This window comes from Drosophila pseudoobscura, chromosome 2 (genome assembly GCF_009870125.1).
Source record: "Drosophila pseudoobscura strain MV-25-SWS-2005 chromosome 2, UCI_Dpse_MV25, whole genome shotgun sequence".
Classification (NCBI taxonomy): domain Eukaryota; kingdom Metazoa; phylum Arthropoda; class Insecta; order Diptera; family Drosophilidae; genus Drosophila; species Drosophila pseudoobscura.
Window position 1 is genome coordinate 12158670 of NC_046679.1, and position 25122 is coordinate 12183791.

A 25122-nucleotide genomic window follows, 5' to 3' on the forward strand; every position below is an offset into this window, starting at 1 on the left:
GCACTGACACCGATACAGGATACAGACAGGAATGTGGGTGTTGTTCCACTGTCTCCACGAGTATCTTTCTCGGAAAGGAATTGCCCATGGTTATGGCCAGCAGAAGACCTGTAATTAAAAACTGTGTGCCCTCATTGAGTGTTCCATCCAGAATTATGTCCACTTATCTGTTAGGAAGCTGAGCCAATATCTGGCAAATTGTTATTGACCTGCCGGAAACACTTTCTAGTGTCAAATGTAATTGCGGATGCAGTCTCCTAACGGATGCACCCTACACCTGCGGCCAAAGCCAAGTCAGTAAATCACATTTCAATAAGTCACCTCCCCAAAGAAGGAGAGAGCCTCAGGATGAAAACCCGCACTTAGAGCCCGGAAAAGGCCAACTGCATTTTTCATTAGCAAGCATTCTCTGTCCGCCTCGGACTTAAATCTGCTTACACTTTTTTGTGGCAAGACAGCTATTGCCACATTGTTTTTCGGTGCAAGCCAAACAGCTTAACTTTTTTCCAGCTGCACTGCCTCCAACCCACAAAGGGCCATTTTGTTTTGGCCACCGCCTTCCTTAGCCCTTCCGCATCCTCTGGCACTTCCTTTTGGGTGAAAGTTTGTCTGTCCCATTCGCTGGCTTAAACGCAGCGTGTCGTCGGCCATTCCCCACTAATTGGATAAGAATCAGATGTTGGCACTTAATAAAGCGACGCCGCCTGCTCATTATGGGAATGGGGTCGGATGGTATCAACAAAGTCCTTGGCTGAGCGTTTGTCTTAAACAAAAAAAAGGTCAGTGTCGTTAAAGAAGTTTGACTCTTAAAAGGTTTTAAAAAAAGTCGTGAAAAATTCGTGATGGGTCAAGAGCTTCAGTAGGTGGATAAACAAATACAAATACCACAGTCTTACGGCTCATTACTGTTAGTGGTTCTACTGGGATGTTACTTCATGTCATGGTTTCTCTCTTTCTCTCCTTTTTTTTGAAAATCTCTCATGAGATCGCGGTCTGCTTTGGCTGTCCTGACCAGTCAAAGCGACTGAATTTCACGAATAGACCCAGAAAAACTCAGGCAAGGTAGAGGACAAGGTATGCTTATGAGATGGACATATCGTGGCAGCATTAGATATCGGCTGTCATTGGCTCATTGTTCATTGTTCAAAGAAGGCTAGAAAATTTTCGAAAAAATTTATTTTCTGAAGTAGATAGTGGCACAGGTCTTCACAAAACGCTCCACTCCAGAGTTCTATTTACTACATTTTTACTAGTATTTTTTGTTTGTTCATATGTTTGCAGATTAGCAGCTTGTGAAAAGAAGCCTTTTCAAATTTGTAGGGGTTTATTTAAACAAATTGCCGATGAATTTGATTCCAAGTTGCCAGTCTATTCGGGGTCCTTTTAATAATTCATTAAAGCAATGCCATCAAAGAGGAGCTTAAGCACAGAACAACAAATTGAAAATAGAATATAGAAAATGGTAATCGTTGGGAGAGCAGAGAGACAGACAAAAGTGCACTTTATAATTAACTTTTGGCAACTGGCAAGTAAAGGTTCACACTCTGGACGGTCTTGGGGCTTTATGCCGTTGACACACGCAAGACACAGAAGGCTGTCGGGTGTCGGGTGGAGACTCCTTCGAGTGCGCCTGAGTGTGGCCAACGGCACAAATCATAATTTCAAATATATACGTATTTTGCAGAGCATAGCAGAGCAAAAGGCTTCCCTGTATGTGCGCTCAGTGTGACTTATCATTTGGCCAAATGAACTGGCAGAAGAGTCAACAGCAACGCCTCCCCCATGGCTGCCTCGTCAACTCCTGCATTGTCACATTTGCCGCACGGATCCAACTTTTCACCTGCCGTTGATGCGGCACTTGATTTACTGCTGATTACATTTTATTTGCGGCAAATGTCTGGAGAATCGGTTTCGGCTTGGCTCTGATGGGATGCAATGGGAGGCGGAAGAACAAACAAATAGATTCCATACCAACGCAATGTCTGGGCGGAAGAGTTTGCAATTAGAGCGAGATAATGGGGCTGCATGCTATGTATTAATAAGGTGTTTATTTGCAAATTGAATTAGTTTAATTAAATGGAAAACGGCCGGTCGTGGAGAGCACTTGCATTGTGCGTGCAATTGGAAATTTAATTACATTATTTATAATACGCCCCTCGGCCAGTTAAAGATTTTCACTTGAGCTGGCTGGTGCTCCTGTCGTGATTACGCATACGCACAGTGCGCCTTCGTTCGTGGCGAATGGGAGGGAAATATATACAGACATAAATTACATAGCTTGACAACAATTTGGGTCACTTAGTGTTGGAGTCGGATTCGGAATGTAATATGCGTCTGTCTAGGTTATTAAATTGCCAGACAAATGCGTGAGGAGTAACTCGACAATGGCAAATCACAAGCGCTTGACTTGCAGCTTACACAGGCACGTGCATTCGGGTTGCAAGTTAAGAATGATTACACGGAAATAAAAAGAACCAGCCAGCAGCAGACAGTGCAGTCTGCCCTCAGGGAGGCTCTGCCTCATGCACCATGTGCGCCATGCGGGGTTGTGGGGATGCGTCTGAGTGTTGCTGTTGCATATTTCATTAAAAATATTGCATGCCATCGTTGGAGTCCTCGCTGCTTCAGTGCATCCCCAGACCCCAGAGCCCAGAGCCCAGACGGAGCTCCGATCCCTTAGCCGGAGACCGTAAACCGGAGACCGATGCTGAACTAGTACAAAATGGCGCACACTAATGCACACACATGCGTAACACTTAAGCGCCTTGCCAGCAAGTGCGTGAGTGCGTGTGGAGGGTTGTGCGGTGCGTAAGTGGGCAGCACCGTTAACAGGCAAGTCGAGAGGCATTGCCATCGCCACCCTATCGCCATCGCCATGGCCGGGCCGTCATTTGTGCGTGGGCGTTCGAGATGGGTTCAGCCGTGCCTTTGGGTCCCCTGTTTTTGTTTGCCGGTTCGCAAACAGCTCGTTGCTCGTAGCTGCTTGCTGCTTGCTGCTTGCTCGTTTGTTTGTTTCTTGTTTGTGTGTGAAACTTTTTCCATGGCCTGGCAAGAGGCCCAGCAACTTGGGAACATGCAAAACTTGCGGCCAACGAGCTGCTTGCATTTGTTTCAGCCCCAGCCGAATGCAACTTATTGAATTTTCGAGTGCATGGCTTAGTTGATTTTTTTTCTTTTAATTAATGCAGCCAGTTGCACTTAGACCTGCACACACACACAAACACACACAGTCATTAAGGTACATACAAACATATGTAAATGTGCGCCTTTTGTTTGGCGTCTCAGGCCACACGTTTTGCTGCCTACTTTTGTGCGCAAGCCGTGACAGCCGCAAAGTATGCAGCACGACTGCAACTGCGACTGACATTGACAGCAGTAGCGGAATCGGTAGAACGAGAAATGAATAGTAAGAAAAGACACAGCACGAAGGAGGAGGAGAACAGAACAGAGAAGAACAGGCAGAGTGGAATGGAATGGAGCGGAAGGCAGGCGAACATGTAACAATATTGCGGCTGCAATTTAATCTAATTAACTTATGACATTTACCCGTGGCTTGAACTACTGTGCCACAAAAGCAAACAAAAATAATGGCAAAAACCGCCAAATGGCGAGGGGTCCGTGAGAAGCAGCCTCAAAACATCTGATTTTCTATTATTTGGCATAATCAAATTCAAAAGTGACTAAAAACTACTAAGTCTCCCCCAGAACTTCTTCGTTGGAAGAGGCAGTCCATGGCATGTGGAAGAAGTTTTGGCGTAGAAATGGGAACATTAATAACTAATTTTCAGAAAAAACGGACTACTTAGAAGCTGTTCAGTCCAATTTCACTGACTGAATGTAAGAAACGACTGGATAAATGAATGAATTCATTGGATTTCCCCCAGCAATATTCATATTTTTCTACTTTTCAAGGGGGATCTTTCTTCCTTTAGCAGCCACAAAGGACGCGCTCCTCTTGTAATTTATAACTTTCTGTCAATGGCATTTGAAGTGGGTGACATTAAAGCAGCGATGCTTGTGAACATGAAGAGTGTGCTTGCAAAAGTTTATTGAATAAGAGATATGAATGCGAGTATAACCATATGACATGGCTCAAAGGAAGTACGAGCTTACTTGACGATCCCATTCCGCAGTTTTAGACTATCATTCATGAAGGATTCTATCAGCTGTTTATTGGCTATCTTTATTATCAGCATATTGTCTGGATTCTTTCAAGACTCAATAAAAAACAGTAACAATTCTTGAAATGAAAATAATAGATGATAAATTTCTTTGCCATCAAATTTGAGTTACAAAACCTCTTCGTATCAGCACTTCAAGTGTTCCCAGACCAACCCATTTTCCGCCCACCGTTTGGGCCATTTGGCAACTCACGAACGCATCGCTAACGGGCCGCAGAGAGAACCTCCGCGACACTGCCAACAAATACTCGTATGCATGAGTTCTCCATAAGCGGCTTTAGTAATTTTGAACACTTTGCAGTGCCCCCCATTTCTGGGGGCATTCCATTCCGGTGCAGTTTTGGAACTGCTGGGCCACAGCCAGGCATAACCTTCAGCGGCACAGCCAGGCGGCTGTCACAGTTACCTGGTCTCCCACATTACCTTTGGCGCCATGTGCACGGCCCATAAATTCCGCTCAAGCGACAAGCTCAACAAATTTTTACTATGCACATATTCTCGCCACTTATTGTCACCTGCATATTGCGGCATTCGAAGCGAAACTGTGGATGGACTGCCAGGCCATGGTTAGTAAATGTCGGAACGTCGCGGCCATAAAACCGCCTGCTCTATATGGATAAATACTCGTGCTGGGAAGGAAGCAAAAGCAATGCCGAGGCCCAAGTGAGTAGAGGAGCAGAGTGAGTGTGGCAGAGCTTCCCAGGGTCTGGATGACAATTAATTGTTTAGTTGCAAACTTAATTGATAAATTGATGGACATTTAAATGCCCGGTCGGAGCCATTAGGGGTCCGAATCAGCATCAGTAGTGGCAGTGGCAGTGGCAGTGGCATCGGCATCGGCAGCATAATAATGTCAGGCAATGCCAACGACCATTTTTGGTCGGCCCTGGCTATGGCTCTGGCTCTGGCTCTGGCTCTGGCCGGAGCAAGACAATGCAAATTTCAGACCAGATTCCATTGCCCGACATGGTTGCCCATTTTGGCAGCCTGCAGGCCACTGCAGAGGCCGCTGGCATTGAAATTGCTCCGGCAACGGCGGCCTAGCTGCATAGCTGCCCAATGAAGCTATTATTTGTGGGCCCAGGGAACACAATTGCTGCCTCCCGGCTACCACATCCACATCCACTTCCACGTAGGTGTCACTTACATAAATGGCCAACGGTTCGGGCTGGCATTGGCTGGCATGGGAGGATTGGCTAATCGAGTTCGGGAGCCAGTTTCGACCTGCCCCCGCCGCACGTGCCCGCTTGTCTTTCACTTGTCTGGACGGGCGGTGTGGAGCCACAGCCACAGCCACAGCCACGGGAGCACTTTTCGCAATTAGCTCAACGAAATTATCCGAGTATCTGTTGCTATCGTGTAGCTGTATCTGTTTGTGTATCTGTATCTGTATCTGGATCTAAGTGTGTTTGTGTGCAACTGTTGCATGCAACAATTTAACTAGATTAGCCCCCATCGTCGCGTCGATTGTTCTCGACTACATGGATCCAGCACTGGCTGCTGCTCCATAAAAATGGCATTCCTGACGGAAGACGGAAGACTCCTCGCCGTCGTCGTCTTCGTCTTCGTCGTCTAATCTAAATGTTTAGCCTAGACATTTGATGGCCAACATGCGCCGTCTGCAGTTGAGTGGCAGCTCCAGCACCGCTGTCAATCGTCATCGTGCCATCCAGTGCCGCCAGCTCAAACGGTGGCACTTACAGTTGCACTTGCGGATTGGGGATTGGGGACCGCCGCTGCAGCAGCAGCAGCAACGGCCGGCAGAGGCAATTATCGTAATCCAGGCACAAGGTGGGCGTGTGGTCTGGGACTACCGAATCCCGACTGATGCCGCATTAACCCATTGACCTTGTTAGGGGAGGCGTTGCGGCCCAATCGGTTTGTGGCACGTTTTTGCGCCACATTTTCCAGCTCTTTTGTTGGTAGGAGGTGGGTGCTGGGATGGTCCAGCAGCAGCCGAGACACCCAGGAAAAATCAATCGCGCAAATCTTATCATTAAAACATCAAAACCTGCCAGTTGCCAGCATGTAAATGTTGTCAGGCAGCAACTTAATTTCCAGCAGGCCCCGAAGACGACGACTACACAGCTGCAGAACATCAGCGGCAATCAACGGCAGACAATCAAATGGAGAGGCAGCCCCGAACAGCGAGCCAAGCAAATGGCCAAGCGGCCAAGCAGCCAAGCGGCCAAACGGCCAGGATAAAATCAGCAGGTGCCAGCCAGGCAACAGCAGCAACATCGGCAGCAACAGCACCAGCACCGGCTAAGACTTTTCCGTCAAATGGTGACAACCGGTTCTGGTGATTTTTCAAAATCGCATTCGTGCTGGCAACTGTAGATGTAGATGATGAGCAGGATTAGCCCCAACATTGACAACGCACCCATACCACACTTTTCCGGCATTTCCTCCTCCATCTGACGCTCTGATGCTCTGCTACTCCTCCTCCCCATCACATTTCACCGACTGAGTGACTGACATGCAGAAATTATGCTTTGCCACATGGCAAACTCATTAGATGCCTTTGGCTACTTAACACCCCGCCGCATTGGCGTGCAAATGCTAATCAATGTCAATTGCAATTAAGTGTGTGTGTGGGGCACACTGGTCCAGGATCCACCGAAAAACTTATGCAATTTAGATTTTTCCATATTCTCTTAACAAATTCAGACAACGCCCAGATTTATTTGAAATAACTTCAATTCCTCTTCGAAGGATTTGAAAATGTCATAGAAATTGGTAAAGCTAATTATTAATAAACAAATTTAAGGTTTTCAGTGTTTTTTGTTGTGTTGTGAGTGGTTTAAGTTGTACTCAATCCCTGTTGCTCCAAATGGGATTTCAATTTCTCTTATATAGAAACTGCCACTCAAGTAGCGGTATGCGATTTGTAATTTGAAAGGGTCCAGAGCGAGATGGGGTGGCTACAAAAAGGGTTAAAGGCAATTATTGTAGGAGTTGAAAGGGTTTGCTAGCGAGAAATATAAGAGCAATTAAGCCCCTAGTCACAATTCGAAAACAAAACATTTTCCCGGACAATAAGGGGACTCCAACATTACGTGTTTTAGGGAGCGTGAAACAGCAGTATAACTCTTATAGAAACTTTTGAATGTACTGATTGAAAGTACTGTGAACTACTTCTGTCCTGCGAAAGATGTCATTTGGAATCATGAACTGATTTATCGAATTGACTTCAGGAACAGGCTTGAATCTGGATCCATGCTAATGAGCAAGTCGTTCAATAGCTCTGGTGTTGACTCATGACAATCTGGACATTCTTTGTCCTTAACAACAATTATCAATTTCGGATGAGCGGAATATTCAATATCTAGTTCGTACTGGACTGCGAGACGAAGAAACGAAGCGGATGTAAATGTGAGTGAGTGTCAATTACGAACAGACGCACTTTTCTCCGGTCCAAATTCCAAATGCGGTCCAAAGATACACGCCATTGCGACATGCTCACACACACATTTCGTTCTTTCTGCTCTACAATTTCTCACGCGTCTTTCTGTATTCATTTGACGGCCCAATGGCATTGTTCAAACACACACAAATCGACTAAATCATTGATCTTACAAAAACATTTTCATAAAAATCGGTCTAGCCGTTTGGCACTCGAGATTTTTATATTTTAGATTGTGTGTCCAAACAAGTAGGCAAAAAAGCAGTACATTGTCACACATGTATTGTGAATATCATAATTTTCCTGGTACTCGAGCTATTCAGAGCTGTTATATTTTTAAAGTTTTATTTACATCTAAACATTCGTAATTTTATTTCTTAACAAAAACGAAAGCAAGTGATAAATTCGAAATTTTAGTTGACTATTTCCGTAAATCCCAAATCTCCGTTTACCAAAGAACTTGCAAACAGAGATCGTCCTTGATTCATGGAAATGTCCTTGGTACGGATGGTACGGAACTCGAAATTCCGGCATGTCTTTGGACAGGCCCAGAAGCGAGAGGACGGTTTCGAAAACATACGCGTCTCAAAAACCAGCTGGGACTCGACTCTCTGCTGCGCCAATCCCAAATTCCTGGCCATTATTCTGGAAACGTCGGGCGGCGGGGCCTTCATCGTTCTGCCACTGTCCCAGACTGGACGCATTCCGTCCGACTATCCGCTGGTGTCCGGACACACGAGCCCAGTGCTAGACATCGCTTGGTGTCCGCACGACGACAATCTGATCGCCTCCGCATCCGAGGACTGTTCGGTGAAGCTGTGGATGATACCAGACGAAGGTCTGACGACCACCCTGACTCAACCCACTGTCGACCTGGTCTACCATGAGCGTCGGGTGGCCCTTCTGCTGTGGCATCCCTCGGCCCACAATGTTCTGCTCACCGCCGGATGGGACAAGAAGGTCGTCATCTGGAATGTGGGGACTGGCGAGATTCTGGTCCACCTTGACTCCCATCCGGAAGTCCTGTACAGTGCCTGCTTCAACTGGGACGGCACGATGCTGGTCACCACCTGCAGAGACAAGAAGATCCGTATATTCGACCCTCGCACCGCAAAACTGTACAGCGAAGCCATATGCCACGACAGCGCCAGGGCCTCGCGCGCCATCTTCCTGCGCTCGGGCCTGGTATTCACAACGGGCTTCAATCGCGCTTCGGACCGCCAGTACTCGCTCCGCGATCCGCAGGATCTGTGCAACTCCATTGCCCAGGGCAACCTGGACATGGCGAGTGGTGTCCTGTTTCCGATATACGATGCGGACACGAACATGATATATCTGTGCGGCAAGGGCGACCTCGTCATTAAGTTCTTTGAGGTGACGCCGGAGCCGCCCTACGTGCACTACATAAGCTGCTTCAAGACGACGGAGCCGCAGCGCGGTATTGCCATGATGCCGAAGCGCGGCTGCGACATCATCGCCTGCGAAGTGGCCAGGTTCTATCGCCTGACGAGCAACGGCCAGTGCCAGGTGGTTTCGATGACGGTGCCGCGCAAGTCGGATCACTTCCAGGAGGACCTCTACCCCAACACGCTGGCGGCGACCGCCGCCATCACGGCTGAAGAGTGGATAGCAGGCATGGATGCGGAGCCCGTTACGTTCTCCCTCAAGGACAGCTTCATCGACGTGACGGCCACCAATCAGAATAGTAACGAGAGAAGACCAAGGAAAAGGGCTATAGGTGCCACAGCTTGTCGGGCATCGGGCAGCACAATTTCACGCGATCGCGTATCTCGTGCAGCGACTATGTGGGAAAAGTTGCTGAACAAAAACAAGGCGAAACAGATGGAAAAACAGAATGCCGAAGATGCACGGGCATAAGAGAGGACCAAAGCTGAAGGTCTCTATGTCCAACGAAACCCGAACAGATTTTAAGAGTTAATGTACCATTCCTATATTAAATTATTATTTGCCCAAGCGAAAGACCCTAGAAATCTACGCTTTTGGGGACATGTTTGACAAGTTCTAGATGTGGGCTGTGAAATTTCTGTCAGTTTCCTGGTTTTCTTGTGCATGGAAAATGTATGTTTCCAAATTAATTCCTGTTGGATTCCATGAAATCTTTGCTGACAATATTTAAGAGCAATTTCCTGCCATCGAGCAAATTGAATTAAAATTCTTCTTAAGCATTGTCATTACTTTAAATCTTGCCTCCACTCCCGAGCAGGCTGCCGCCACAGCGGAGAGAAAAACAGAAAGAATGCGCTCAGATTTTCCTCGGCCAGAGAGCTGGTGACACGTCCACGAAATAAGTCGCCTAATAACTTCATCTTCATTGGCCAGGACGGCCCGTCCCGTCCCGGCCCGGCCCGGGTCGGCGATTTGTTGGTTGTTATATATCAGCCTTGCCACGCGACAAAACGCTGGCCAGGACGAAGCCGACAGCGGGTAGCGTTTTACAGTTTTGTCTCTGCCGTTGCCGCTGCAACTGCTGCTGCGTCAGCGATTGTTGCAAGTTGCAAGTTGCTGATGCACCTGCAGCTGCAGCAGAAGTGGCTGGCAATAAATCTCAATTTAAATGGCGCCCCAGCATGCGTGGCCAAAACGGTGCTTGATGCCTGATGCTGGCCTTCTACTGGTTTTCCTTCAGCTTTCTTTTGCCTCTGTTTTCCCCCATTCTTTCTTTCTTTCCATCTTGCTTTCTTGGGGCTCGCTCATTTGTAGCAGCGCGCGTCAAATTTGTTGCAGAACCAGTTCAGCCTTGGCGGGGAGAGCGGCCAAAGAGGAGCAAGCACATTCGAACTGTATCTCTGGTGTCCGTTGCATTTCGAAATGCGATTTACTGTGCCAAAGCGCGATCATTATCCTAACGCAATTTATGCGCCCCGGCCGCGCCCCTCGCCCCACACCCCACACCCCACGCCCAGCCTAATTGCAGCCAGCTTGTTGCAGTTGCAGTTGCATTGTTAGCTGCCTTTTGTGTGCTGTGCTGTGGTGTGGTGGCAGTAGCTGCGATCAGATCAGAACAGATCAGAGAACCGCAATCACAAAGATGCAACAACAGTTCCTGTAATGGCGATAATCATTATAAAAATCGAACGCGACTCAATAACAGCAGCCAGCCAACCAGCCAGCCAGCCACATGGCTACCTGCAACATCGAGTGGCACTGCAACTGGTTCTGCAGGGCCCCGACTGTGGCATTAGCAGACAGTCTTGGGTCTTTGTCTTCCTGCCATCAATAAGATCGTTTGCCAACGACATTGATCCTCCTCCTTTCCAGCCAGATCGGGCATTCTCGTATTTATTAACATAGCCATCAACGGATTTGTCGGTCTTTATCAATTACGCTTGCTGCATTCTGCATTCTGCATTCCTCTCTCCGCTTTCTGCATCTCTGCCACAGTTGCGAGTACAGCAAGTGGCATCGACAGCGACATCGACTTTGACATCTCTCCAACAGCCTCAGGCCTCGAGAGCCCCTTCCACTCGATTCCATTCCTCTCGATCGAAGATCGAAGATGATGTTGCTGCCTGCCCAGGTAGGATGTCTAATCCCCGCTATGCAACCCGCTGACAGCCCAAGCTGATGTGTGATTGAGATTTATTTGGGAAACTTGTGGGTTGACGGCACTAGAGATGGAATCTGCTTCTACAAGATAAAGTAGAAAAGGCTAGCATCCCCCCCCATAACAAACCCAGACAGAAATCCACTGAAAAAAGGATACAAGGGAGGCGCCTTTTCTAAAAATCGAATGTTTCTTTAAGGGCAAGTGATAAATGCATTACCAGTACGTGTATCCCCATCTCCCAATCTAATCAGAGCTCAGACTCGGCCCGACAAATCCAGTTATAAGCTGTCCGGATCCGAGCAATATAAATGTTACATCCGCAAATCTGTGTTACACGACACTCTCCCGGGTCACGTCCACGAATAGATGATGGATGATGTTCGATGGAGTCCAGCGTTTTGGGCAGGACAAACGATACCTCCGATCAGGGGGCAGAGAGAGAGTGGAGTGGAGTGGAGTGCTGAGTGGATTATAATTTCTGCACAGACAACACATCAGGAAAGGCATCAGGTGGGCCGGGGCGGCTGTGGAGCATCAGATACAGTTAGCCAGTTAGAGATCTTTCAAGGACACATAACGGGCAGTCGAGTGACAGCTGTGCTGAGGCAATGATAGCGGTAAACGTCGCACACACACGATGCACAGGGGCACCGGGACACCGAGGCACAGATGCACTCGGAGAGTGAACAAGAACAACAAGTGCAGCTGGGAATGGAATGGCCACAGCAATGGCAATGTCGTCTTCGGGCCAGCCACACGACAGCCCAGCAGATAACTCACTTTATAAAAATTTGAACAGCCAGCGAAGCCAAACAAGCGGCCACCGAACCACATGGATGGATCCAATGCATCTAATGCATCCGATGGAGCCCCTGGAACCCCTGGAACCCCTGGAACCCAGGCAGGCAACATAACAGGGAACAATAACGAGAACAGCAGCCTTGATACTCAGGCGATAACAGGGAGGCAACAGCAACAACGACAGCAGCAAAAAATGGAAAATGGAAAATCTATATGTACGGGTGCCGAGCGAAAAGGAAGCAAAAATCCAGGAATTTTCAAGTGGATTACCCAGTTTTTTTTTGTTTTTTTTTTTCGTTCGTTTCGTTCTCTCTTTTTTGCTTCCTCTAAGCTGTGCAGTTGCAACGTGAAAATAAATAAACTTGTGGCATGATTGGGTCTGCATGATTAGTCACATGCTGAATGGAGCCACAGGGGGGGAGGGGCAACGAGTCGGAGAGGGGAGCTGAAGCTGCTGCCAAGCTTAATAGAATTGATACGAGTGGAAGCAAGGCCGGCCATAAGATACGCGAAAGATAGCCACCATCAACAGCCAACAGCCAAGAGGCAACAGCAACAGCAAAAGCAATGCCATTTATGCCAGCAGCAACAGCAGCAGCAGCCGAAGCCGAGGCAGGCAGCAGCAACAACAGTTATTGTAACAATAAAATTAGCTAACGATATAAAGGCAAGGCAAGGCAAGGCAAGGCTAAGAAAGCAACAATAACGGGAGAAAGAAAACAAGAAGAGGCAACATCTGGGGGCAAGAGGCGCAAATGCGGATCAGGAACAGGTGGCAAACGTTGCACGACCAAACGATGAAAGAACGGCAAATGCTGATGCTGCTGCTGCTGCTGCTGCTTCTGCAGCTCCTGGTCCTGCTCCCATCGAGTTCAACTCGCTCCCAAGTTAGTGCCGCATGTAAATCATATTCCAGCCATTCCGTCTCCTTCTCTCGCTGTGCCTCTGTGTCTGTGTGTTGCCTGGTTTTGGGTTTAAGCCCCCTGCCAAAGGCTACGGAAACTCTTCTCTGAAGGTTGCAACACAATAAAGTAATCTGTAATATCCTGTGAAGAACTCAGATATTGGTCACCATCAGTAGCTGACTCGATATGACCACGTCTGTCTGCCACACAGTTGTTTGATCTTCTACAGGGTCATAGAGCCGGTATATGGTCCTCCAAATATCACACAATTTTCTTATATTTATGGCGATGATCTCTCTTCCAGCTTACTATTTTATTGTATTTTATTTGGCCAAGATTAAACAATGATCTTCCGATCTGAAAGGGTATCTAAAGATACGACCTTCCGCAGCCAATTTTCCTTTCCAGTTTGTTCTGTTTTATTGCGCTTTATTTGGTATTCAATTTTCAAGAGAAATCTTTGAAATTGAACCCAACAGAAGGAACAGCCACAACAGCGTCAGAAGGCAGAAGGCAGAGTCTAGGGCAGTCCTACAATTGGTAATTGCCTCTGCCTGTTGCCACTGTTTGCAGGCCGACTCTTTTGGCCAGAAATTTATTGATTGTCTGCTTCACGCTTTCCTTGTTCGCCTTTTTCGCCTTGTTGACCGTTGTCTCCATCTCTCCATCGTGCTTCCATTTCTGCTCTTGGATCTGGACTTATGCCGGACTGCACTTGTTGCTGTCATGTACTTCAATTATTTTATTAACTTATTCCCAGGCCAATGAAGACATTCCACATGTTAATAGTGTCGGAGTGTAGATGAAAATGTTTCAATTATCAAATGGGAATCGAACATCTGCGGATTGGAGGCCACTGGGCGCATGAGTAATATTTTTGTGCTCAAAAGTGCTTTCTGCAAATAGACTTTTTCCAATTAAAAAACGCTTCCACTTGGTACTCCATTCCCGCGTTCGTTTGTTGTTTATGTTGTGTCTGCTTATATTAATTGAATATATTTAAATAATTCCAAACATCATCCATCATAACTAATGACAGTCCATGGGGCAGAACAAGAAAACTCGGGGAAAAAATCAATTTACATAAAAAATGCATACGCCATGGCGCCCAGAAATGGGTGAGGAGAAGAGCACAACAAGAAAATATAAACAGCTAGAGAATAAGAAAAGAGAAGAGAGAAGAGAACAGTCCATTCGATGGTCACTCAGCTGGCCATTGAAGCGGCAAATGCGACGCAGATGCAGATGCGTGCGCCATTAGAAAGATCCCCAATGGGGGAATGGGAAAGGCCCGAGAAGGAATGGAAGGGAACGTGAACGGGAACGGGAACTTGCTTCGATGGCTCGTTGGGTCTGAAACTGCTGCGATACCGTTAGGCCGCAGCGTGAGGCATCTGCAGCAGCATCCGCCAAGTTTCATTGATGCTCGGTCCAAGTCACAGTCCCCGTCCCCGTCCCCGTTCCAGTCTCAGTCATAGTCCAACCCCCAGGTCCAGGTCCAGGTCCAGGTCCAGGCCAAGTCAATCAGGCAGTCAGTCAGTCAGTCAGACATGCGCAGGGAATACTTGAACGACGACTTCGTCTTTGCGGCGACGAAGCAAGCAGCAATTGCTGCACAAAGTTGCCCAATGGGACGCCCCAAGGATCAATGGCAGGTTTATGCCGTTATTGGCCATTGCCGTTCTCTAATGCATGCTAATTTCATTTACCCGCCAAATTATGGCTATTATTAGCCAGTCCATAAACGAGCCAAGCTAAACTTCAGTCGGAAGGTGGTTGCCTAGAAGAATATAGCAGGTATTGTTGCTCTAAATGTAATCGGATTGTATCGATTTTCTATGTATTTTCGAGCATTCATTAGGAACACCTAAATCGATGTTCCATATGCTGCATGTTCAAACGATTTATCGATATTTTCCCAGCTATTACTGGTCATGGTTTAAGCGCAAAAACATTTAGAAATATCTTCTTCGCAATTACCAAACTGATTTATCTGGCCCACTAATTGATGTTCCTGCTGCGGCGATTGTTTGGGCGCAACTCTGGCGAAACACCTGCAACCCATAAGCCGATAGATACTTTCAATTGAAAATGGGAAACGAAACCCCATTTTGGCCACCGATCAGGCTTCGGTGCAGCCTCAGTCGCTGCTTTAGCTCTGGCGATTAGTGTGCAACAAATTGCTCAGATTTATTACGCGCGGCAGCAACAGGAGAAGCCACAGCAGCAGCAGCAACAACAGCAACAGCAGCAACAGCAACAACAGCAGCAGCAGCGTCGGCTTATCAAGAGTCTTGCCAATTTTGGCAACGGCGACGGCTGCGTTATGAATTATTGGACACTATTGAGTGCCGCCGTGCGCGGCGTGCTACCAAATTTGTGTGCCGCGGCTGCCCGGAGGACCTGCTGGCATATCCGATGCGGCGGCCTGGTGCCGGCGACAACAGCAACAACCACAGCAATTTGTCAGCGCAGTCGCAACGTGTCTGCCGTGCAGTTTGGGCAAAGCCAATGCCAAATATGGCCAGACCATGGCGAATGCAGAGAGTCTGCACTGGCCAGCTGCCTTCGACTTGGAGTTCGACTTGGAGTCCTCCTTCTCCCTCGCCCTCTCCTGGCTGGTTCTGCACTTGCCTATGCGCATTTATCGTTTACGTTATTTCTTGGCCGCTAGTTTTCCAGTTAGCCTCAGTTAGCTGTGCTGTGCTGTGCTGCTTTTGGCTCAAAGTGAAAGATTTACGCGGCCTCAACCTCAGCCTCGACTCGGCTTCGGCTGCGGCTTCCCTTGCCCCAGCTCCAGCTTCAGCTTCAGATACAACTTCTCGGCTGCGCATGCGTGCCGTTATGGTTTATTTAATGCGTTTTGAAAGTGCATTTTCATGTTCGATGAGATTGATGAGAAAATTTGATTTATTTTTTTTTCTCTGCCTGCACATCGTATACTTAGTATCGTTCGCTTCTCCCATTCTACGATTCCTCCTCGAGCCTCACATCTTTCTATCTTTCGGCCCTGCCTGCCGCTCTGTCAGTTACATTTGCAGGTTGCGGCATTTTGTCAGAGGGACAGTTAGAACTGAAGGCAGCCACGGCCTCGGACTCGGACTCGGTCTCGGACTCGGTCTGCCCGTTAAATTGTTCATCGATCTCGCCAAGATCTTGGCCATCGACAATTGGCCATGCCATCGACAATCCATATGCCATAAATGGCCTGGCCTGAGAAATTCTCTGTGGCATCTGCGAGACGCTGACGCTGACGCTGAGATGCGGCTGGGAAATGTATCGGCTGCCTTGCTGGGGTTGGGCATCGCTTGCATAACTTTTGCCATATAAAATGCTTAAAAATTGGCCAAATGGCCCGAGTCAATTGTCATTAGGAAAAAAGTCTAAATGTGGCCAGGGTTCAGGCAACTTTCAGCGACAGGAAGAGGCTTCCCTCGGCACTCCATTAAATTGCCTCGGCCTTAATGCAGCCGTAAAGGCTTTGAACATCCCGTCGCGAGCTGGAAGCCGCCACTTTGCAACAATGTTGGCAATATTAGTTGCCCCCTCCAATTAATTACACGATCGTAAAATCAATTTCTAAATGTATTGATAACATAGATAAAGGCCAATGAGGCGGCACATAAAAATGTTCGCTGCTCTCTGTTCGCGGTTCTCTCTTCCTTGTAGTCGCTTTTTTTTCCTGTTGCTTCTTGGTCCCGATCACGATCTCCGTTCTGGCATTAATAAACGCATCGTTAAGTGCCACTGCCGCAGCCGCAGCCGCTGCCACAGCGACAAAAACCGTAAACCGAAGTGAATCTCGTTATAACTGGCCGCCTCTGCCACGATCCGATCCGATTCGATCCCTCCGCTAACTGCTTATTACATAAAATAAAATTCACACACCGCAGGGGGGGTCAAGCTGCAGATGCTTTGTCAACCGGGCCCAAAGGAACACCAAAGGCACACTGAGCGAAAACTCCAGAGGTACTTGAGGTGCATTGTCAGCTCTTGAAGTGTGAATCCTTTCTCAGTGTAGCCCAAGAGAGAGATGATTGCAAATGGAACGGAGAGTCGCCTGTTGCATAATGTTTTTTACGATCCGAAGTGGAAGGAACCTTTTTACGATCCCACCTAACGTCCCATGTCTCTTCCATACTAAATACTGTTTTCCAGTTCCAATTGATGAGGCTACTACGGAGGGGCTGTGGCATTGGCAGTGGCAGTGGCAATGGCTGAGGTGCAGCAATTGGTTTTTGGGCCTTGACAGCATTTCTGCTTCTGCCGCTGTTCTGTTGCGTGGCTTTTACGACCAGTTAGTGGGGCTCTGTTTACTGTTCGCTGGTAACAATTTAAATTGCAACAATTTACAATTAGCCACGTTTGTGCTCCATTTCGTTGTCGCTGATTATTGCAAAATGAGACAGCGATCCCGATCCCGATCCCAGCCTTGGCCACTTCGTTGGCGTCTAACGGTCAAAAAAGAAGAGGAAAAATGCACAAATGCTGTCCCCAGCTGCCCGAACAGCCCCAACAGCCCCAGCGATGGGCAATTAAAATTGCAGTCTGCAGTCGGTTCGCCAGCTAATTGCACCCGACTCCAAGTCCGACTCCGGACTCCATCTAAGCCCACATCTCTCCGGGCTCCGTGCCCCGTACTCCTTTGGCGGCGGCGTCGACTCCTCCTCCACCACTGTTGGGGGCCGCCTTTGTCTGGGCTGCGATGGCTCTCTCGCTCTCTCGCTCATTCGTAAATCAATTGTTTTCCTTGGCTGAAATCTTAATCGATAGCAGCTACTGTTCCTCTCCCCCCCCCCCCCCCCCCCCCCCCCTGCCATTGGTATGCTCTCCATATTATTCCAACATTTTCCAACATAACTGGCTGGCCGCCCACTTGGGCCGCCCGTTTGGCTTGTGTTTGTAATTTTAGTTCTTGGCTTTTACTCTTCGCTGATTCCGCCCACTCCTGTTCGTGACCTTGACCAACAAACTGCACTCCCCTTTCCCTCTGCCCCTCTGTGTGTGTGTGCGCGCGTGTGTGGGCGTGGCAGTTGCGTGAGCTGGAAACTTTTCATTACATAACCCGCTGCGACAGACCTTCAAATTTCGAGGAAAGCTGCCGAAACTTTCCACAGATCCATCCCCAATCGAATCGAGCAGAAGTTGAGTGTCAATAATTTGACGTGTACGTGCACGTGTACGTGTTCGGCTGTCATCTGACGGCTTCACGGTAATCACTTGGCCCGCTCGTAGTTCGGTTTTAGCTGCTGCACCGCCAAGCAGTGGCACCACCGCGTGGCACCACCGCGTCGCAGCACCGCTTTAAGCTGCAATTTGATAAACGTGCCGACATTAATGCCGCCTGACATGAAAAGCCAGCCGCCCAGCGCTGAAGTTGTCGGGAAAATTGCTCTTTAAGCTGCTGCACAAAATACCACCAGGACGCTAGCGCAGGAGCTGGAAGGAAGAACAGGAACAAGGACCAGAACAAGTGCAAAACAAGAGCTTCAAGGACAGACACCTCCTTGGGCTGGGCATCGTTTCTTTTACCCGAGTGGACATTCCCTTGGTAGGGACACGGGCTAAAGGAATCTTTATTGCATTTTCCCCAACAGCGTTATTAAACTGGGTCGCCTTTCAAAGGTCCCGATTGGACCATGGATTCATGGCTTGTTTCAGTGCTTTGTGCGTAGAGAACAAAAGCGACTTGAGAAGGTTTTGCTGTAAGTATCTCATAGGCACTCAAAAATCTCAAAAAAGCTAAGGAATTCAGGACCTTTTTTTAATAGTTGGCAATCAGATGATACTCACCCTTTCTTTACCTCTAAATTGTTTGGGTAAAAGGTCTATCCAGGCTGCAAGTCAGTTCTAGAGGGAAGACATCTCAAGGGAATCTTGAGTTTTCAGAGTCTTTTAGCTCGCATTTGAAACAACTGTTTGGAGCAGCAGCTTCTAATGGCTTTTAAGATATTTCAAATAATTTCTATCATCTCTATCCGAGTACTCCTCAATTATCTGTGGCTCTCAGTGCAGGCACCTTGTACTTGTACTCCTCAAAAACCTTAGCCAAGATCTAACAACTACATTAAGCCCAATAAAACCACATCCCATCAGCGGACATATGTATGGCACCTTTTTGCAATCTTTTCCCGACAACAGAATCACTATTTTATCACCTCTCAATTGGGGTTATATGTATATCCTGGGTTATAGTGCTCATAATTCATATCCGATCTCGTGACAAGTTCGAAACGGCTAAAACTGTTGGCAGTGTGGCACCCCAGTTTTGTGGGTAGAATGTGTATTACCAGCAATTAGGGCATTTATTTTTATGCAGACATCATTTTGGCGGGACTCATCCGTGGCCGGTTGCCTGTAATTTCGGGCTGGAGGCCAGTTTACCGCTGATGACCCTAATTAAAAGCAACCCCATAACCCAAACAGAATTTCACACGAACCGCCAGCCAGACCATTAGACCACTGCCACAGAGATGTGAGCCAGGTTGGGGCCTTTATGATCAGCGGCACAAACCGCATCAGACATCAGACCGCGACTTTGCAGCATCGGCTGGAGCATCAGCATATGGTGTTGGTGCTGCAGCTGGACGCTGTACGCTGTGCGGCAGCCGTGTTGCAAGTGGCAACTTTTACGACTGCCATTGCCAGTTACAGTTAACATTATTAGATCCAGCCCCGCCAACAACACGAGCAGCTACAGCCCGGCCCGGCCCGTACTGGCTCGGACAGCAACTACAAGTGGCCGCTTAATGACTTTAATAATCCTGTCACCGATCATTAAAAAATCTCTGCGAACACACAAAAGAAATTCCATGGCAGCTTCAATCAAAATAAAGTACGCGCTCTTCCTGCTCCATCTCCATCTGCAACTGAAACTTGGTGTCCGTCTCCGTCTCGGTCTCGGACTCGGACTCGGCCATGGCCAGCTCTGGGGGCCACTGGTTTTTTTTGAGCAGGCCAAGGCAAAAAGGCTCTCTCTCGCTCGGCTCTGTTTGTTCTCACGTGGTATTCAAATTTTAACAACATTTTAATGATAACCTCGACGAACATTAAAACTCATTCAGCCATAATAAACATTAATAACACTTTAATCCATGGCGGGTTGTGGGGTGGGGGACCGCTCGGCTTGGGGGATGCGCTCAATGCATGTGGCATGTGGAGAGATGCAAGATTGAAGCCGCAAGTTGGAGACTTTCATGCCGCGCGCGGCTGCAGCTGTGCGCCAGCGCTATCAAAATAATCAGAGAGCGAGGAAGACGGAATAGGCGACAGAGCAGGCAAACGACAGGGACAGGGTAGATAGATGCCTTTAAAGCAGTGCACTCGTACACTGAGCGAAAAATTGAATGCATCTTAAAGATCACGGAAGACTAACCGTAAACTTATATATTTAAACATTTTCGGGGACATTCATGGATTATTCTCAGACCAGTCAAAAAAATAATCCCTTTTTGCGGTCCTTGAAATACCATATCATAGATACATGGAATATTGTTTAATAATTACCAAAACCGCTTTGGGAATTGATCGCAATGTTTCCTACAAAGTCCTTGATGCTTTTTTGATTTATATTTCTTGTTAAGTTAAAAACTAGATTTCAATGATTAAATGGCAAATGCATTTTAGCCAAGAAGTGATCTTGACTGATTTATTTTCTGCTTTTAGAGAACGTTTTTATACGTATAAGCCGTCAATCTTCGGGTACAACAGTACGTGTTTATTTTTAAACATATAAAGCTTTCAGAATTCTCGTGAAATAAAAGAAAAAACATGGATTTATTAGTCACATTTGTGCTGGCCATATATTTAAATAAAATATATTTAAAAATTTTGAATATATTAATTAATATATTTAAGTTATGTTTTATATAATTTTGATAGTTTTTTCTATTATTAAATTACCAAAGTATCAAGAATGGAATGTTTTAAATTCGATTCAAATTTTCTGCAGTGTCAGTCTTTTGGCCGTCAGCTTGGAATAAATAATAGAGAAACTTGTTGCTGTTGTTGCTGTTGTTGCTGTTTTTGCTGTTGTTACTGTTGTTGTTAGCTGGGCGCGTTGTAAGGCTATAAAAATGCATGTTTGCTAAATCAATGCAACAACTTGGGGGCATGGCAGCAGCAGCAGCAGGCAGCAGCAAGCAGCATAAAGGCGTACCACATGGACCTACCTACCTAGCAACCGACCAAGCGGCCAAGCAACCAACCTGCCCACCTTTCGCCTGGCATCCTTAGAGCTGAGGCTGTGTGCGATCTTGCCACTTACGTAGGCCGCGTGTGGCAGGTTGCCGTTGGAGCCGTTGCCCGTTCCCCGTTGCTCGCTGCAATGGGCTTTGGCCCCATACCAAGGTCTTTGAGCGGTTCTTGTTGGTGGTGTTGCTGCAACTGCCGCTGCCGCTGCTGGCTGGCAGGCCAGATCATTTTGCTTCCTAGTTGCATGTGGCCCATGTAATTGTGTGTCCATATGTGTGTGTGTGCGAGTGTCTGATACATAGAGGGGGGGGGTGGGGGACGGAAGGGGAGGGGCATCCACTTGGCCACTCGCTGTGACTTGGCCTAGCTGTTGGTGGCTCTGGCTCCGACTCTTTGGCTCTCTGATTCTGAATGTCGCTGTCCCTTGGCTGGCTTCGACTTGGGCTGGCTCGGTATGCCGGCTAATCGAATTTCCTAGGATGCATTCACTTTGTCATGACAGTTGGACAGGCAGGTTGAGGTCGAGTCGAGGTGGGATCCCACAAGCGCAAGCGCAAGTCCCAGTCCCATTCCGTGGGCTCTGATCGGGGCAACCCGATTTCAAAAGGTTCAACTTGCATCAACATATAAAGTGGGGATATTTTTGGGGGACCAGCAGTATATATTGTCAGCTCTTTTTTTTCATTGTGAAGGATATTTCGAATACTTACTTTATTTATATATTTATATTTTATTTATTGACATTATTTATATAATTTTCTAAATTATTTTATGCTTTGAGCAAAACTAAGATTAAATATTCAATATTATTAAATAATATTAAATATTATTAAATATTAACGATAAATAAATAAATATATTTATTGATGTTTTTATTATATTAGAGGGCAAGGCTCCTAGGCAATCGCCTCGCTCGTGCACCAACCCCCGGCTCACTCGCTGGTGTCGATATGAGTAAAATATAGACAAAATTTTAATTTTATTCAAATATTTATTTTATTAAGAAAACACTTCATCCTATTTTCCTCTTAATTTTATTGAAATGTATTCAATTGGCATTTTATTTATTTACTTTTTTTTAATTTATAAAAATTGTAATGAATGAAGTCATAAATTGCAATTATGTATCTTAGAGCGGTTTGAATAAATTTCAGTTTAAACTCGATGACTGTCTATCAAGAATCGTTCTCTGTGCAGCCTACTATTTGCTTACAAGGTTTCATTTAATGTTTAAGATTAATGTGTTTCTCCTTTTTTCAGTATTCCAAGTGCATTAGCAGTTCGTGGTCTATCGATAGTCGTCGCTCGGATTCCATTAGTTTTATTTCATTTATCAGGCACAAACATGTTGCCCCTCGCTCTGCACTCTGCCCCTTCCACACACACACACACAGACCAGACGTGGCCCAGGGTCCGGGTCCGGGTTTGGGGCCTGCTCGGATCGCACTAAAAGGTTATGTACAGGGCTGACTGGCTGGCTAAGAGCTGAAGTGTTTGCACTGCGTAATAAACATAAAATTCAATTTTCATTAAGATGTTGCCTGATCCCTTGCCATTTACCGTTATGCCATCCGCATCCTACAGAACGGGTCTAGGTCTAGGGCCAGCCGGAGTACGAGTATTTCAATAATGAATTCGAGATAAGCGCATTGGCTTCACTTGTCCATGGCCCAGGCCCAAGCTCAGTACCAGGTCCAAGTCCAGGTCCAGGTCCAGGTCCAGGCCGCTGTCTAGCCCCAGGTTGGGGCCATTCACTCGCATGCCAGGCCTCCTCCGAACATACGCTGGCAGGAATTTTCATTTTATATAAGAGGCAATCGCAGTGAACCGGACCAACCCCGAAGGTTTCTGCACTGCGAAGTGCACAATTTTCTCACATGGCAGTCGCTGTCTCTACCTTGGTCGCCGTTGCCGTTGCCGTTGCCGTTGTTGCTGCAGTCAGTCCCATTCTCATTCTCAGTCCGAGTCACAGTCAAGTTGTCCCTCCAAAAGTTGTAGATTTAAATGAACATGGCGCTGGCCGAGTGGACAACAAGACATCGGCTAATGCCCAGGCCCATGCGTGTTGATCTTCCGCTCCTAGCCCGCTCTTTCTCATCTCTCTACCCGTCTCTTTGTACACAGAAAAAAATTACAATAAAATAATACCCATTAAGGCCGTTGGTTTTTAGGGAATATATCAATATTTTGTTGAAGTAAAATAACTTATTGACTTTAGATCTCTGATCATTAGTGGTTTTCGAAAGAGATCACTGATCACTGTAATTAGGATTCGTACTGGTAGTAGGATTTGGTTATTGAATCAAAGTCCGATGGAATTTTGAACTGTGTATAGCTCGATCAGGATTGCAGATAGGTTGCCCATTGCTGACACCGTTGACGAACATCATGATGATGCTGGCCGCCGTGATGATGAAGATTAGCGTCGGCTGGCTGGCCGATTCAGATTGCAGATGCATCCGCGAACTTATCTGGCAAACAAGTTTCTCCCTCTGCCCCTACCCCCTCCCCCTCACCCTCTCTGCCTGCTGCATGGCTGGTGTTGCTGTTGTTGCAAGTGCAGCGGCAATATTTAAATTGTTTTATACATCGTTGTGCTGTTAGCTGCCGCCTCGTTGCTCCCTGTGCCCCAGCATCCTGCGTCGTCGTATGCGTCTCCTGGCCCCTCACTGACTGGGCCAATGGATGTCCTAATGCGTAAGGCTGCAACGTGGAGAGGTGGGGATGGGTATGGGGACGTGGCTTTTGCTTCCTAGTTGGGCTGGCTGGCTGTACCTGTAGCTGCTTTAAATTTCCGTTTATGCCTTTTGAAAGCTTGTAAAATGTTAAATGAAATTAAAATTTATTGCCCTGGCAGGCAGCGATTGACGTCTGCACATGACTAGGCCAGGCCTGGCCAGCACCGAGATGGCCAAATGCTCTCGGCCCGGGCGGGGACTACTGTGCCAGGCGATTATGAGTTGCAGCTTGAAAAGGCCCGCTTGGCCGCTTACTGCCTGGCCTTCCTAACTGTACTCCCCGATATCCCGATAGGTTTATTGGGCAATGAGAACGAGGAGGAACCTTTTAGACTTGTTTATTTAAAACACCAGAGTATTTTGTCTTTATTGACTATTTCGGGGACTTGGCCAAGTGCCTGAGTGCGAATTTATGCACACTGAGCGGATACTCTTAACTTTTGCAGTTTGTAATCTGTAGGCTGTAAAGCGAAGAGCTGGTTGGATAAGTGTACGACAAATGCTTAGAGCTTCTAAATTGGGGCTATAATAAAGCACTTATCTGGAAGTCATGGCGAAGCGTGGGTTAATTAATTAATATACTAACAATATGCAGATAAAAGTAGTAAAAGACTAAGAAGAAAGTAAGCTCATATAACATTTGTGGGGTAGACTGAACTAAAGCCTCAAAAGACTACGATAACCGTACTAGCCTCTTCTCAGATAGGTCCAATGATTCCCATCCATGATCACATGGTCTTCTTTTTTCAATAAATAGTTATATTATATACCAATTACATTCTATTGAGGTATTTACCTATATAAAATATTCTGCAAACTAGTCTCTCGATTCAATCAGTTTAAAACCAAGAAACCAACATTTGGCACAGCCAAAAGACTGTATTATTTTTTTATTTTTTCCACCACTACTTTACTTTTTACTTTAACTTTCAGGAGAGCAAACATAAACCAACATACAAAAATTAAATCCCTGCAAAATAAATAAAAAATAGTCATTTTATATAGCTTCTGCTGAAACACAGCCAAGTGTGCTTATTATTTTGCCCATGACTGTAGAATGACTGGGAACTATATAGATTTCTATGTGCATACTCATAAAGTTTGCACCTATGGTATCAATGTATGTATTTACATATATTTATATCAGCATTATATATGAATCATTTGCTAATTTTAAGATGTTCTCTAAAAACCTTAAAAATCCAAAATTTGATTACCCAAACATTTAATAGTAAAACCTGATCGGAGAGATCATTAAATTTTAAGCTGAATTTTAACCTGATGAGGCAGATCGTATGACAATCTCAACTTATATTCTATCTATATATAA

General features: G+C 46.6%; 2 protein-coding genes across 5 annotated transcripts in view; both read left to right on the top strand.

The window, feature by feature from the left end:
- The first annotated feature begins 4749 nt into the window (after positions 1-4749).
- Positions 4750-25122, top strand: part of LOC4801442 (sex determination protein fruitless-like) — a 94615-nt gene continuing 74242 nt past the window's right edge. Inside the window, exon 1 of one of the 4 annotated variants that reach the window (XM_003736464.3) lies at positions 4750-4844. In XM_003736464.3, the coding sequence (XP_003736512.3) occupies positions 4756-4844 (89 nt within the window). In that variant the 5' untranslated portion in view covers positions 4750-4755. The remainder of the gene's footprint in view (positions 4845-25122) is intronic. The other 3 variants (XM_003736463.3, XM_033377062.1, XM_003736466.3) reach the window with 3 other exon arrangements.
- On the top strand, positions 7873-9574 carry LOC13036500 (coronin-6-like). The gene has a single exon (XM_003736469.3). It carries the CDS (start codon positions 8074-8076, stop codon positions 9463-9465), a length of 1392 nt encoding a protein of 463 aa, XP_003736517.3. The 5' UTR covers positions 7873-8073; the 3' UTR covers positions 9466-9574.

Excerpts from the sequence above, each read along its gene's own strand:
- LOC13036500 (XM_003736469.3), top strand. The coding sequence starts at position 8,074 with ATGGAAATGTCCTTGGTACGGATGGTACGGAACTCGAAATTCCGGCAT.